Source organism: Crocodylus siamensis, chromosome 2 (assembly GCF_052110815.1).
Source record: "Crocodylus siamensis isolate JL-2025a chromosome 2, ASM5211081v1, whole genome shotgun sequence".
Taxonomy (NCBI): Eukaryota; Metazoa; Chordata; order Crocodylia; family Crocodylidae; genus Crocodylus; species Crocodylus siamensis.
The window spans coordinates 167,118,255-167,132,147 of record NC_143396.1 but is presented as its reverse complement, the minus strand read 5'-3'; the positions used below and the strand labels follow the sequence as shown (position 1 = coordinate 167,132,147).

At 48.6% G+C, this 13,893-nt stretch overlaps 1 protein-coding gene across 1 annotated transcript; it reads left to right on the top strand.

Moving 5' to 3' along the window:
* The first annotated feature begins 2,150 nt into the window (after positions 1-2,150).
* Positions 2,151-3,101, top strand: LOC149871125 (olfactory receptor 5G9-like). Its single transcript, XM_090034826.1, has one exon. The coding sequence runs from the start codon at positions 2,151-2,153 to the stop codon at positions 3,099-3,101; it is 951 nt and encodes a 316-aa protein (XP_089890952.1).
* The last annotated feature ends 10,792 nt before the right edge of the window (positions 3,102-13,893 follow it).

Genomic DNA, 13,893 nt, shown 5'->3' with positions numbered 1-13,893 from the left:
ATCCCCAACCTGCTATAAGGGATAAGGGGCTGAATGCATCTTAGAGAAGTCCATTTCGTCAACAGGTCTGCAGCCAGAAGTGCACGTGAATACCACATGCATGAAATTCCAGAGCAAATTTCACACTTGGAAACAGAACATTAAAAACAATTTGGTTTTGTTACTGAACCTGCCATAACTCATCCAGCAAGATATCCTCACCAAGAAACTATGAATCTGACACGGTCAATTTGTAGATCTGAACTAGGACTTCATTTAAATAGACCTTTTCTTTTTTTCTCCAAAGTTTAGGATGAATTAATCTACCACAACTGGTCCTATGATATAAACATGTTATGAATTCTGGGATCAATGATATACACATTCAGATAAATGGTCAAACACATGGGTCCAGTGGAAGTAGAATTGAGTCTTCTGTGTAAAGCTAATTTACTGTACACAGGGCACGAGGCTATGTAAATATATTTTTTGTGCACATATTTTTTTGTGCACTTATACTCTTGGGACTTGAGGTGCTCCCAGAGTCCCACTTTGCCAGTACTGAAACCTCAGGAAAATTTCCAGGGCCCCAGAAAGCAACTCAGAGGAAATAAGACAGAAAGCAGTGAGAGGCAGCTTGTGACTTGCTCCCATTGTGACTCTCAGGCCTGGGACTGCTCTGTATCTACTCATCTCAGAATGAATGAAAGGGAAAAACAAAGAGATGCCTCTAAAACATGGTCAGTTTTAAGGATTTTTTTCCTAATATCCAGAAATTGTCATGGGTGATTCAGAGGGATGGGGAAGGGGACAGGTAACCCGAGAAAGAGAATTCTACATAACCCTCAAATGCCATATTTTCTTCTATACCACATAACCTCTCCCTCCTCCCCAGTAAGACATGCACATTTTTGAGGGTGAAACAGAAAGAAGAAAAAGAGTATTTTCCAGAGTTATGCCTGCATACAGCAGGTACAGAGCCTAGTCTTCAGCTCATAACTCCTCCTGTTCCTGATTATCCAAAAGATAAAAGCCTAGCTGTTGCTGAGGACTAGTCTTATTGATGAAGCTATGATATTGAAAATATCTAAAGACCATCTCCATTTGAAAGTGGAGAAAGAAAGACCAGGAGCAGTTAAAAGACAGCAGAATTTCCCAAAGAAAGCTCAGCTTGATTACTGGAACATCAAGACCATTAAAAGGAGAGATAATCATTGATACCTGTGGAGTGAAGAACAATGAGACATTAATTAACTCCTTCAGCTGCCTGAATAGAAATGCCACTGCTGCAGTCAGCGGGGATACGAATCAAAGCAGAGTGCTTGTATTTCAGGCAGAAAATCATCTGTTCTGTTTAAGACACCCAACCCAAATTTGCACGGCTGATTTCTGAGGAACAGATCTGTGTGCCATGTAAGTAAATACAGCATTTATTTATCCAGATTAGAAAACAAATTTATTGAGAGAAAGAGAACTGCTTAAGAAATCTGTTTTAATCCTGGCAAAACATTGCATCCCCTACAATTCGGTGGGTTGAGCTGAGCTGAAAACCTTCCAAATTGTTGAGCTTCACTGGCTCCTCTTTGGAGGCTATTTCTTATATCTTCTATATTCTTCAATGCAGGTGTCCTCAGTCAGGAGAGCAGATCTTCCTAGAGACCAGAAAATACCTTGTTTCTCTCTCCTTCTCCTTCCCCACCTCCTTTCAGTTCCACATTTCGACATTCCTTTGTCTGCAGTTCTTATCACAAGCTGGACCACATCTTTGGTATCTGAATACTTCGAGTAGGTTGAGAGAAAGTAAGATGCTGATGTTGCATGTCAAAACCAAATCATGACCGAGTTACACATAGGCAATTTTGTCTCACACAAGGGAGTACCTCGTATAGGGTTTCTTTTCTGCAATGTTTTTTCTTCCTTTGGCAAAGTAAATACCTAATCACTCTCTATCTGAACTCCCCCTCCCTAGGACTGTCCTACTTCTCTGCAGCTGGACAAGGTCCGTGGCAAAACAAAACGACCAAATCTGTGACCTGTCTTCTCTTTGAAGAACCTGAAACTCTACAGAATAATAGCTCTACTAAACAATTGCAGAAGCTGATTAGAGTGAATTTACTGATTACAGTAAATGGATGCTATTTTGACCTGTATTCTGCATGACCTCTATAGACATGGTTGGAGAAAATTGTACCCAGGTGACTGAATTCCTTTTCACAGGATTCAGAGAACATCTATGGTTTCAGGTCACCCTCTTTGTGCTGTTCCTCATGATTTACTTCATCACTCTGGTGGGGAACCTTGGTATGATCTTTTTAATCAGGTTTGGCCCTCAACTTCACACCCCCATGTATTATTTCCTTGGTAATTTGGCTTTTGTAGACTTCTGCTTTTCAACAGTCGTCACCCCAAAGATGCTGGCTGATATGTTTGTGGAAAGGAAAGCCATTTCTTATAATGGATGCGTGGCTCAGGTCTTCATTTTATGTTTCTTTGGGATTACAGAATGTTTCCTCCTGGCTACAATGGCATATGACCGTTACATGGCCATCTGTAGACCTCTGGTGTATTCCATCATCATGTCCCGAAGACTTTGTGTCCAACTGGTGATTGGGTCATACTTTGCTGGGTGGATTAATGCAATGTCACAAACAGTTGACTTGTTACAATTATCCTTCTGTGGCTCCCATGTCATTGACCTGTTCTTCTGTGACATCTCCCCACTGTTATCACTCTCCACATCTGATGCCAGCATGAGTCAGATGGTACTGTTAACCACAGCTGCTATGTTTGGGGCATTCACCATCCTGGTTGTCCTTATCTCCTACACATTCATTGTTGCTACCATCCTGAAGATCCACTCCACTGAGGGTAAACACAAAGCCTTCAGCACATGTGCCTCCCACCTGACAGTTGTTAGCATCTTCTATGGAACATCTCTCTTTATGTATTTAAAGTCTAGCTCAAATGATTCATGGCATGAGGACAAATGGACCACAGTATTCTATACAGTGGTGACCCCTATGCTGAATCCTCTGATCTACAGCCTGAGGAACAAGGATGTGAAGGATGCCATCAGGAAAGTGATAGCATGGAAAAAATTCTCAAATATTTTAAATAAATGAGCAGGTGGCAATAAGCATTTACATATGAATACCTGGCTTACATGTCAACTCTTGTGTCATAAGAGCTTTAGTATAGGAATTGCTTTGGAAGTTTTGAAAGTTCTCTAATCCCTCATAATGAAATATTTGAGGAAACTAAACACATAGGTTATTTTATTAAAAATCCATAGTTTTTTCTCAGAAATCCACATTTTTGCTGCAAAACTCTTTTAAATTAATTAAATCATGAGAAGATATTTATGTGTACATGTGATTCATTAGACTCTTTTCTTTTTCTTAGCTTAATGCTGCCATTCTAGCACCATTTTTAACCACTGCCTATAAAAACATCTTAAATCAGGATCTGTGGGTGTTGATAATCATACCAGTAAAGTGATGAAAAAGCGCTTACGTACAGAACTGCCCTTCTGTGAGTAACCCAATGGACTGTATCCCCAGAGGCAATCAACACTGAATCTTAGAATGAAAAATTATCTGGGGCCCTCTCCTTTTTTTCAGTGTGGAGGCTGACATCCATGATTTGGGCAGCGTCCCTCTGAAATGAGCTTGACACCCATACAACAAGGGAAAGGAGTTCAGGCTCTGTGTTTCTGACTGGTTCACTCTGGACCCAGTACCATGGCACTCTGGATCACCTCCAATTGTCTTATTGACTGTATTAGGATCTTGGTTGTCTAGCTTCACCAATATGGATCACTCTCTCAAAATAAGATACTGATGTTTTGTGTGGAGAAATATAAGTGATAGTGCCTAATGGGCTGCTCTAGCTTTGGAAATATATCAACAAGCCATCTCTTGCTTCAGTGAAAACACCAGATGAACCTACATAACTTGACAGTGCAGCTGAGGGGGGCAGCTATCCTTCCTGCCTGTGGGCTGCTTTAGGATGAGTCTATATAAGACTCCATTGGGTAATATCTGCCTCTTCATTGACTTACACAGGCCCATGGAGCAAAACAAAATATAACAATTTGGGAGCACCAGACATGGTTTCCAATGATGCCATGTCAAATGGGGCGGGGGAGGAACCGGAGTAACAGATATTTGATAGACGAAAAGACCTTCTCATATTTTTAGCTCAGTAGCCTAAAGAGCAGGGACTTCACCCAGAGAATGGGAAACCCAAGTTCCAGACCTGTTCATCCAGAGAGAGAGTCAACTTGTATCTCCCATTTCCCAGCAACGTGCTCTAATCATCACGCTACAAGGTTAGGCGAGCAGCCAGCGTGTGAAGCTACCAGAAGCCAGATTCCCTCCATTCAACAGCACTGAGCAACACAACCGCTTGCTTATTTTCTGTGATGAAAGAGGCTGAGTGGACTAAGTTCTAGCCTGCATTTCTAGTGTGGAAGACTTAGGGAGGGAGGGGGCTGGGTTCAGTGTGAGAGTGCATTGCTGTTAGTAGTTTCATTAATAGAATATTTAAATGCCTTTTTCTTCTCAGGGGAAGGTAGCAATCTGGGATTTGCAGCTGATCTTGGAGACTTCTCTCTTACTGGTGCTCCATAAAATTATGTTTCATTCAATTTGGTGAATTTTAGTTCCCACACTGACTGCTATAATTGTATAATAATTTTGTTCTGAAAGTGACTGTATGCCAGAAGGGGAAGACAGAGGATTGGAGAGAGCTGGGGAGAGAAAGCAGGAGTCCAAGGGAGGATGAAGGAAAGGGAGTAGCACAAAAATGCCTGTTGGCTTGCAGTGAAGCTGCCTTGAGATGTCAGCCCTCTGCCTCCCACCCTGCTCCTTACAACAGGTAAACCCTCCTTCCCGGGAGCTAAGCAAAGAAACTGTGGTGAGGGTGTTATGACTAGCTGGGGAAGCCAGGAACAAGAACGAACCAGGGTCTCAAAGCCAGAAATTTGCCTCTCAAGAGACCATGGTAGGCCTGGCTTTGGGGGGTGGTCCTTTAAAGAGGGAGATCCAACAAAGCTTCTTTATGTAGTGTGAGGAGGCATTTTCCCTGAAAGAGGACACTTTACTTTTTCTGGAAAGTCATACTTATGCAGTAGGGCTGTGCAAAGCTTTGGTAGACAATTTGTTTTGGAGAAGATTCAGCCTGATTCAGTGGCTGAATCTCCAAATCTGTATCAAATCTCGAGACCAGTTAAAAGCGCTGAATCGAATCACAAGCCTCCAAATTGATTTGGAAAAGATTCAGTCTGATTTGGAAATTCAGCCATAGACTAAACAGGCAGCAGTCCTTGAAGACACTGGACAGAGCTGCCTCCATCTGGTAAGTCAGTAGTGGTGGGTGGAGGGGAGAAGGAAGCAGCATGGTGGGGGCAGATCAATGCCCCCCACAGCGAGGGAGGAACTGGGGCTGGGACAAGCTGCCCAGCCGGAGCAACACAGTGAGAACAGAGTTGTCCCTAGGGATGTGCGGGGCCAGGGCAGGGGGGGGAGGCCAGAGCTGGTGAAGCAGGGACGGGGGTGGCAAGTGGTGGGAGGACATATCCCCTACTCCCAGCACCTTCCACCATCTATACAGAGTGCAGCCCGACCCAGCCTACCCCGCATAGTTCTGAGGGCACATGCCCACTCCCATGCCCTCCTGGAACAGCAGCGCATAGTGGCAGAAGCCTCCCTTCCCAAGTCCCATGCCCACAGCCATCCCTAGTGGGGGCAAATCAGGGTGACTGCCTCAGGCCTCATGCTTTGGGGGGCACTGTGGCAGTCCCATATAGGCCTCACCACAACCACCACGCACCACTGCTGCCAAGCGCTGCTGGCTCTGGCCACTTTTCCAGCCATTTGCCACCCTCCCCCGCCCCACTCCACCAACTCTGGCCACTGCTCTGGCTGCTCTCCATACCCCACCCTGTTCTACCAGCTCTGGCCACTCCTTTGGCTGCTCACTACTCCTCCCTCTGCTCCACCAGTCCTGGCTGCTTCTCTGGCCACTTGCTACCACCACCCACCACACACACTCTGCCAGCTCTGGCCACTCCTCTGGCCACTCACCACCACAACACCCCCTCCCCCACTCTGCCAATTCTGGCCACTCTGGCTGCTTGCCATCCCCTAAGGATGGCTCTGCCTGTGCCCGCTCTGCCCCTCACTGTGGAGGTGTTGATCTTCCCCCCACACACCCCTTCTCTTCCCCTTCCATCTACCACAACAGATTTACCAGCTGGAGGCAGCCAGCTGTGTCCAGTGTGGTGAGGACTGGTACCTGGTTAATCTATGGCTGAATCTCCAAAGCAGTGCTAAATCTTTGGATCCGATTCAACCAAATCGAATTGCAACTGCAATTCAAATCTCTGAATCATAGTTTCATAGTTTCATACTGTCTAGGGTTGGAAGGGACCTGAGTAGATCATCTAGTCCAACCCCCTGCCATGGCAGGAAAGAATACTGGGGTCAAACGACCCCAGCAAGATTTCATAGACATTAGGGCTGGAAGGGACCTCGGGAGATCATCGAGTCCAGCCCCCTGCCCAAAGGGCAGGAAGTCAGCTGGGGTCATAGGATCCCAGCAAGATAAGCATCCAATTTACTCTTGAAGGTGTTCAATGTAGGTGCTTGAACCACCTCCGCTGGCAGACTGTTCCACACCTTGGGGGCTCGAACAGTAAAGAAATTCTTCCTTATGTCCAGCCTGAAACGGTCTTGCAGGCGTTTGTGACCGTTAGACCTCGTCATCCCTTGGGGCGCTCTGGTGAACAGACGTTCCCCCAGATCCTGGTGGTCACCCCTGAGAAACTTATAGGTGGCCATCAGATCACCCCTGAGCCTACGCTTTTCCAGGCTAAAGAGTCCCATGGCTCTCAGCCTGTCATCGTAAGATCTGTTTTCCTGACCTCTGATCATGCGCATGGCTCTCCTCTGGACTCTCTCAAGCTTCTCCACATCCTTTTTGAATTGTGGAGCCCAAAACTGGACGCAGTACTCCAGCTGCGGCCTCACCAAGGCCGAGTACAAGGGGAGAATGATGTCCCAGGATTTGCTTAAGAAGCATCTATGGATGCAAGCCAGCATTTTGGTCGCTTTACTAGCTGCAGCATCGCATTGCAGGCTCATGTTCATCTTGTGGTCAATGATGACCCCCAAGTCTTTTTCTTCTGTAGTGCTATCCAACGTAGCACTGCCGAGCCTATAAGGGTGCTGCAGGTTTTTCCTCCCAAGGTGGAGAACCTTGCATTTTTCGGTGTTAAACACCATCAGGTTCTCGTCTGCCCATTTGCTGAGCTTGTCCAGGTCAGCCTGGATCACCCGCCTATCTTCTGGCGTGGATGCTTTGCTCCAAAGTTTGGTGTCATCGGCGAACTTGGCCAGTCCACTCCTGACTCCAATGTCCACATCATTAATGAAGATGTTGAACAGTATGGGTCCTAGGACAAAGCCTTGAGGGACCCCACTGGTCACAGGGCACCATGATGAGTGACTGCCATCAATCACTACCCTCTGGGTCCGACCACGAAGCTAATTTCCCAGCCAGCGGATCATGGTGGAGCCAAGGCCACAACCAGCCAGTTTGGTCAAGAGGTGATTGTGGGATACCAGATCAAAGGCTTTTTTGAAGTCAAGATATATGACATCAATCTCTTCTCCCTTGTCCGGGTGATAGGTCACCTGGTCATAGAAGGAAATGAGATTGGTCAAACAAGACCTACCCACAATAAACCCATGCTGGCTATCCCTTAGGATGTTAGCCTGGGCCAGTCCCTCAAGGATGGCCTCCTTAATAAACTTTTCTAAGATCTTCCCCAGGATAGAAGTCAGGCTAATGGGCCTGTAGTTAGCTGAATCCACTCTCCTCCCTTTCTTGAAGATCGGCACCACATTGGCCTTCTTCCAGTCTTCGGGCACTACACCAAAGCGCCAGGAGTTTTCAAAGATCCGTGCCAGGGGCTAGGCTATGACGCTCGCCAGATCCTTGAGTACCCTGGGGTGCAGATTGTCAGGGCCAGCTGACTTGAAGGTGTCTAGCTTTTCAAGGTGTTCCTTCACGAGGTCAGCATTTATGGAGGGTAGGGGATCCCCGTCATCTGGATCTCCCTGTCCCATAGCAGGCATGGGCGTCCCACGGGACTGATGAAAGACTGACGCAAAGTACCTATTTAATAGGTTGGCTTTTTCCTGGGCGTCAGTTGTCAGTTGCCCCATCTGGTTTAGCAGGGGTCCAACATTGCCCTTGCTTTTCCTCCGACTCCCCACATATCTGAAAAAGGACTTTTTGTTGTCCTTGATGCTTGAAGCTAGTTGGAGTTCAGTTGCAGCCTTGGCTTTCCTGGTTTGCTCCCTGCAGGACCGGACCAGCGCTGAATAATCCTCCTTGGAGGTGAATCCCATCCTCCATCCTTTGTAGGCTTTCCTTTTTAGCTGCAGGAGGTCCGCTAGGTCCCTGGAGAGCCAGGAGGGCTGCTGTGCCTTCTTGCTGCCTTTCCTCCGTGTTGGAATAGATTTAGCTTGTGCATTGAGGATCGCTTCCTTGAGAAGCAACCACTCTTCTCGAACTCCGATCTCCCTGGGGTCATGGTCCCTAAGGATCTGACCGACAAGCCTCTTGAGCTTGTCAAAGTCGGCTTTTCTGAAGTCAAGGACTTCTGTGTTGCTGACTTACTTGCCAGCTTTACAGCGGATGGTGAAGGTGATCAGCTCGTGGTCGCTGTCACCCAGCTTCCCATCGATCACTAGGTCGCCTATTAGGTCGTCCCCCCGTAGCCAGTACCAGGTCGAGCAGCGCTTTGCCTCTCGTTGGCCCATAGACTTTTTGAGTCAGGTAGAGGTCATCCACGCACGAGAGAAAGCTTTGTGATCGCTCGGATTTTGCTGAGTGATCTTCCCAGGAGATGTCCGGGTAATTGAAGTCACCCATGAGAACCAAGGTCCTGGAGCAAGCAGCCTCAGTCAGTTCCCAGGTGAACTCCTGGTCAAGCTCAGGACTTTGAGTGGGAGGTCTGTAGTAGACTCCCACCATTGTGTCCCCTGTACCATTTTTCCCATGAATTTTTATCCAGAGGGTCTCTAGCTGTCCATGCCGGTCGCCAACATCAGCTTGCAGGGACATGTAGCTTTCCTTCACATAGAGAGCTACACCCCCGCCCCTTTTGTCAACACGATCCCTCCTGTACAGGGTATAGCCCTCTATACTCGTGGTCCAGTCATGGGTGGAGTCCCACCAGGTCTCCATTATCCCAGTGACATCATAATTCTTTGCACTGAGCAGGAGGACAAGCTCCTCCTGCTTGTTACCCAGGCTCCTGGCATTAGTGTACAGGCAGGCAAGTGTGCCCTTAGGGGCTCTTGCCTTGCCCACAGATTGTGCCAGGGCTGGGGCAGGGGTGGGCTCCCTTAAGTGTCTTGGTCTGCTGGCTTTGCAAGGGTCTCTCAGCGGGCCAGCAGTGGCAGTAGTCCCCCCATCCCCCAGCGGGCTTAGTTTAAAGCCCGGTGGAGCAGGTCAGCCAGCCTGGCTGAGAAGAGCCTCCTCCCCAGGGGGGAGAGGTGGAGGCCATCTCTTCCCAGCAGCTCGCTGCCTCTCTCGCCAAAGAGCAGGCTGTGGTCATGGAAGCCAAAGCCTTCCCGATGACACCAGCTCCGCAGTCTTTGGTTCACTGCGTGGATCCTCCTCTCCCTCCTCAGCCCATAGCCCAAGACTGGGAGGATCGACAAAAACACCACCTGAGCTCCCAGACCCCTAAGCTCCGCTCCCAACTCCTTGTAGTGCCTCATGACCTGGCTGGGGGTGCTCCGAGCCGTGTCATTGGTGCCCACGTGAATAAGGAGCATGGGGTAGTGGTCTGTGGGCCGGAGGAGCTGCGGGATCCTCTCTGCAATGTCTCGGATGCTGGCCCCCGGGAAGCAGCAGACTTCCCGGGCTAAGGGGTCGGGGCAGCAGATTGCCCCCTCAGTGCCCCGCAGGATGGAGTCTCCCACAACAAACACCTTTCGCTTTGACTTGGGGAGAGCGGGGCCAGTAGCTGCGGTTGAGCCTGGGTTGCCTGCGGGAGCTGGCAACAGAGCAGGCTCTGCTGGGGCTGCAAGAGGTGCGAACCTGTTGCTAAGCTCCGGCAAGGGAGGGGCCTTGGTGCGGCGGGCCTTAGGGCCCTTGACCACCTTGGTCCATGCCCCTGACTGGGCAGAGCGGGAGGTCCCAGAGTCCTCCTTAGTCATGGAGGGAGACGGTGCTCTCCCCTGCAGCTCCCGGGGGAGAAGGGCCTGGCAGTAGGAGTCTATCTCCTGCTCGCAGTCCCTGATGGCACGCAGTCTCTGAACTGTGGCCTGGAGCTCCTCCAGCTGGCGCGCCAGAGACCCCAGTAGGGAGCAGACCCCGCAAGGGGAGGTGGCCATGCTCCTGGGCCCCAGAGCCTGAAAAAGGGACAGGCAGCCCCCACAGCCAAGAGCCACCTGTGGTGAATAAGGACCACTACCCCATGCTCCTTATTCACGTGGGCACCAATGACACGGCTCGGAGCACCCCCACCCAGGTCATGAGGCACTACAAGGAGTTGCGTGGAGCCCGGAACCATGGGCTCCATCTGGGTGGCCGTCTCTGAGGTGCCTGATGGGGGGGCCGCAGAGCCCGAGGGGACCCGAGGGGTGCGGCACATGCCCATGCGTGTCATGCCTCTGGTAGGCTGGCTACGGCTGGGGCTGACTACTCTGGGGGGGTCATAGGCAGGGTCTCGTGCCCTCCCGCGCCCTCTCCTGTGCGAACTCCGCGCTAACTCGAGCGCCTGTTTACGCAGCCTGTTCGCGCGGCTCCGGTCGCATGGCTCCCTGGGGGGCTGGGCCAAGTAGGGGCCTGGGCGGGTGCTTGACCCGGCCAGCACCAGGCAGCGGCCTCCTCCCAGGGAGCGAGGAGTTAACCCCTTCCCACCAGGAGCCCGCTTACCTCCGGCTGTGCTAGGGGTCGGCAGGGGGCTCTGCGACTGCTGAGGGGGTGTCTGGGGGGCTTTGGGGGAGCAGGGGTGCAGCGGGCTTCACCCGCGCGTCTCTCACCACTCTGGAGCCTAACTGAGCCTTTTTTTTTTTTTTTAATGTTCATCCAACCTCCTCTTAAACACTCCCAGGGTAGAAGCCTGCACCACTTCTCTTGGAAGTTGGTTCCAGGCCCTAGACACCCTGACCGTGAAGTAGCACCTCCTGATATCTAACCTAAACCTACCCTCTGCCAGCTTGTGACCATTATTCCTGGTCACTCCTGGCGGTGCTCGGGGGAACAGTGACTCCCCCAGTGCCTGCTGATCCCCCCTGACTAGTTTATAACAGGCCACAAGATCCCCCCTCAGCCTCAGTAATCAAATTACTGTCCTTCCAAATCAGAAGAATCTGAAGCAAATACTTGCCACTTCAGACAGGCCTATATAAGTGTCACATAAATATGTAAAAGCTACATAGGATTGACCCCAATTCCCAAACTAAAGTCCTAATGAAGAAGCAATATAGAATACAGACATAGGCAATATGGAAGTGTACAGACCCAGAGGGCAAGGGACAGTTTTGTCTTTGTGGCACTCAGTGTCAGTATGGCTCTTGGTATTGTCGTGACCCATAACGCCGGTGCACCCTTGACCTGCGAGCCTGGGTTGGCACGACCAGCTTGGCGCAAAGAGGGGGATTTATGACCGGGCAGGTGGGTGATAACGGTGAGCAGGAGTCAGTATGATTTAAACACAGCGTGATGGTTTCACAAAAGATTTATTTTACTTACGCTTCTGATGTACTGGAGCATAGGCAGAGGAGCTGATTGATTTATTCAGTTACAGCATGCAGATATCATGTTACCCAGCATTTACAGGGTGGGTAAGACAGTTGCTTCCGAGCGATTCATATAAGCCGTTGCAGTCTGCAGATTACCGAGAGCTCTTGATAAGGAAGATAACACCAGAGATAGAGAGATAAACGGGGATACGCCAGAAGGATAACGTAGGCGGAGAGAAATATTCGTGCATGATCTGTTCTTCTTGAGTGTATACGCAGTTCTCTGCTTTGGGCGGAAGTTCTTTCAAAGTTATACTTTTCACAGGTGACCAATTACTATACGCCAATTATAAATAATTAATGAGCTGGCACTTGTGCTTTCTTTGTTTGCTCAGGTTTCATAAAAAAGGGGGGTTATTTTTACTTGGGTGGTACTGGTTCTGTTTGGTCACAGGATGGCGCGCGTAGCATATTTAATTTTACAACTTTACTAAAGTCAGCTAATCTTGTTACTATAGGTACTTTATCTTTTATGCTGGGCCGTCAAGGTCAGTTTGTCTCTTTCGTATGAGAACTCAAGTAATTTGAAATGAGGCACAGACAGGGGTGTGTATATGCAACACTGTTAATACAGAGGCATAAATTACAACCACAGAGTTTGCTGTGTTAGCCTCTGACCTTTTGTCATCTGACCTTTTGCCATCGGCATCTGAAATCAAAGACTTTGATCTTTGACAGGTATGAGTTCATGAGATAACCCTGCCTCATTTCCTATGAAAGGAATATGTAAGTGGGTGGGGACGGGGGGAGTATGTGACTGCTGGGCCCAAGCATTAAAAATTCCTATCAATCCCAAGATTTTCTCATCAAAATACATGAGATTCTATTGTAAAGTGTGCCTCCCAAACCAAAAAAATCCTTTTCTTTTCCATTGTTTTTAATGTCAACAGCATGTTTCCATGACTCCAGGACCGGCCTTGTTAAGAAAAATGCTGACTGGCACAAGGAGCTTTCTAGAGTTATGAAGGAAGAGAACAGAATGGATTTAAGAAGAAAAATGTATCTAGAAGGACTACCTATCTCCAGCAGGGCTACAGCCAAAAGTTTACACATATACCTGTGTTTCCATGGATATTGTGTGTGAGCAAAAATATGTATATGGCTGAGAGTGACACTGAGGAAAAAAACAAAAAATACATGGATTGATTGAGGGTTCAGAGAACCAGAGGAAAATAATTAGGATTGGGCCATTATGTTATATAGTGCATGGAGGTCCAACAATAATGGACACTACTCCACTGGCCATCAAAAGCATATTGATCATGGGGTGATGGTATAGGAGCTTGGAGCCCTGAATTTTAAGGGGTGTTCCATTAAGATAGTCAAAACAGACTGAGAACCCAAGAAGTGGAAGGATACTCTTTGGTGGAGAAAAAAAAGAGAAGCTATAAGGCATCATGGAATAACAGAGATTTGGTTGGATAACTCACATGACTACATCACTGTCATGGATGGGTACAAGCTGTTCAGAAAGGACAGGCAGGGGAAAAGAGGAGGAGGAATTGCTCTTTATGTAAAAGAACTGTATGATTGCTTAGAGCTCCAGAAAGAAACTAGAGATAAGCCGCGTGGAAAGTTTCTGGAAAGTTCAGATCAGAGGGGACAGCAACAAGGGTGACGTTGTGGTAGCGGTCTGCTGTAGACCACCGGACCAAGAGGATGAGATGGATGAGACTTTCTTCAAACAGCTAGTGCTAGTTTCTCAATCACAGTCCTGATTCTCAGGTGGACTTCAGTTACCTGACATCTGCTGGGAGGACAACACAGCAGTGTGCAGACAATCCAGGGAGTTTTTGAAGAGTGTTGGGGACAACTTCCTTGTACAAGTGCTGGAGCAGCCAACTAAGGGCCTCTTCTTGACCTGCTGCTCACAAACAGGTGAGAATTGGTGGGGAATGTAGTAGCAGATGGCAACTTGGGCAACAGTGACCACGAGATGATTGAGTTCAGGATCCTGAGGAAAGGAAGGAAAGAGAGCAGAAGAGTAAGGACTCTAAACTTCAGAACAGCATACTGCAACTCGCTTAGGGATCCCCTGGAAGGTCAGTCTGAAGGGGAAAGGGGTCCAGGAGAGCTCACTGTATTT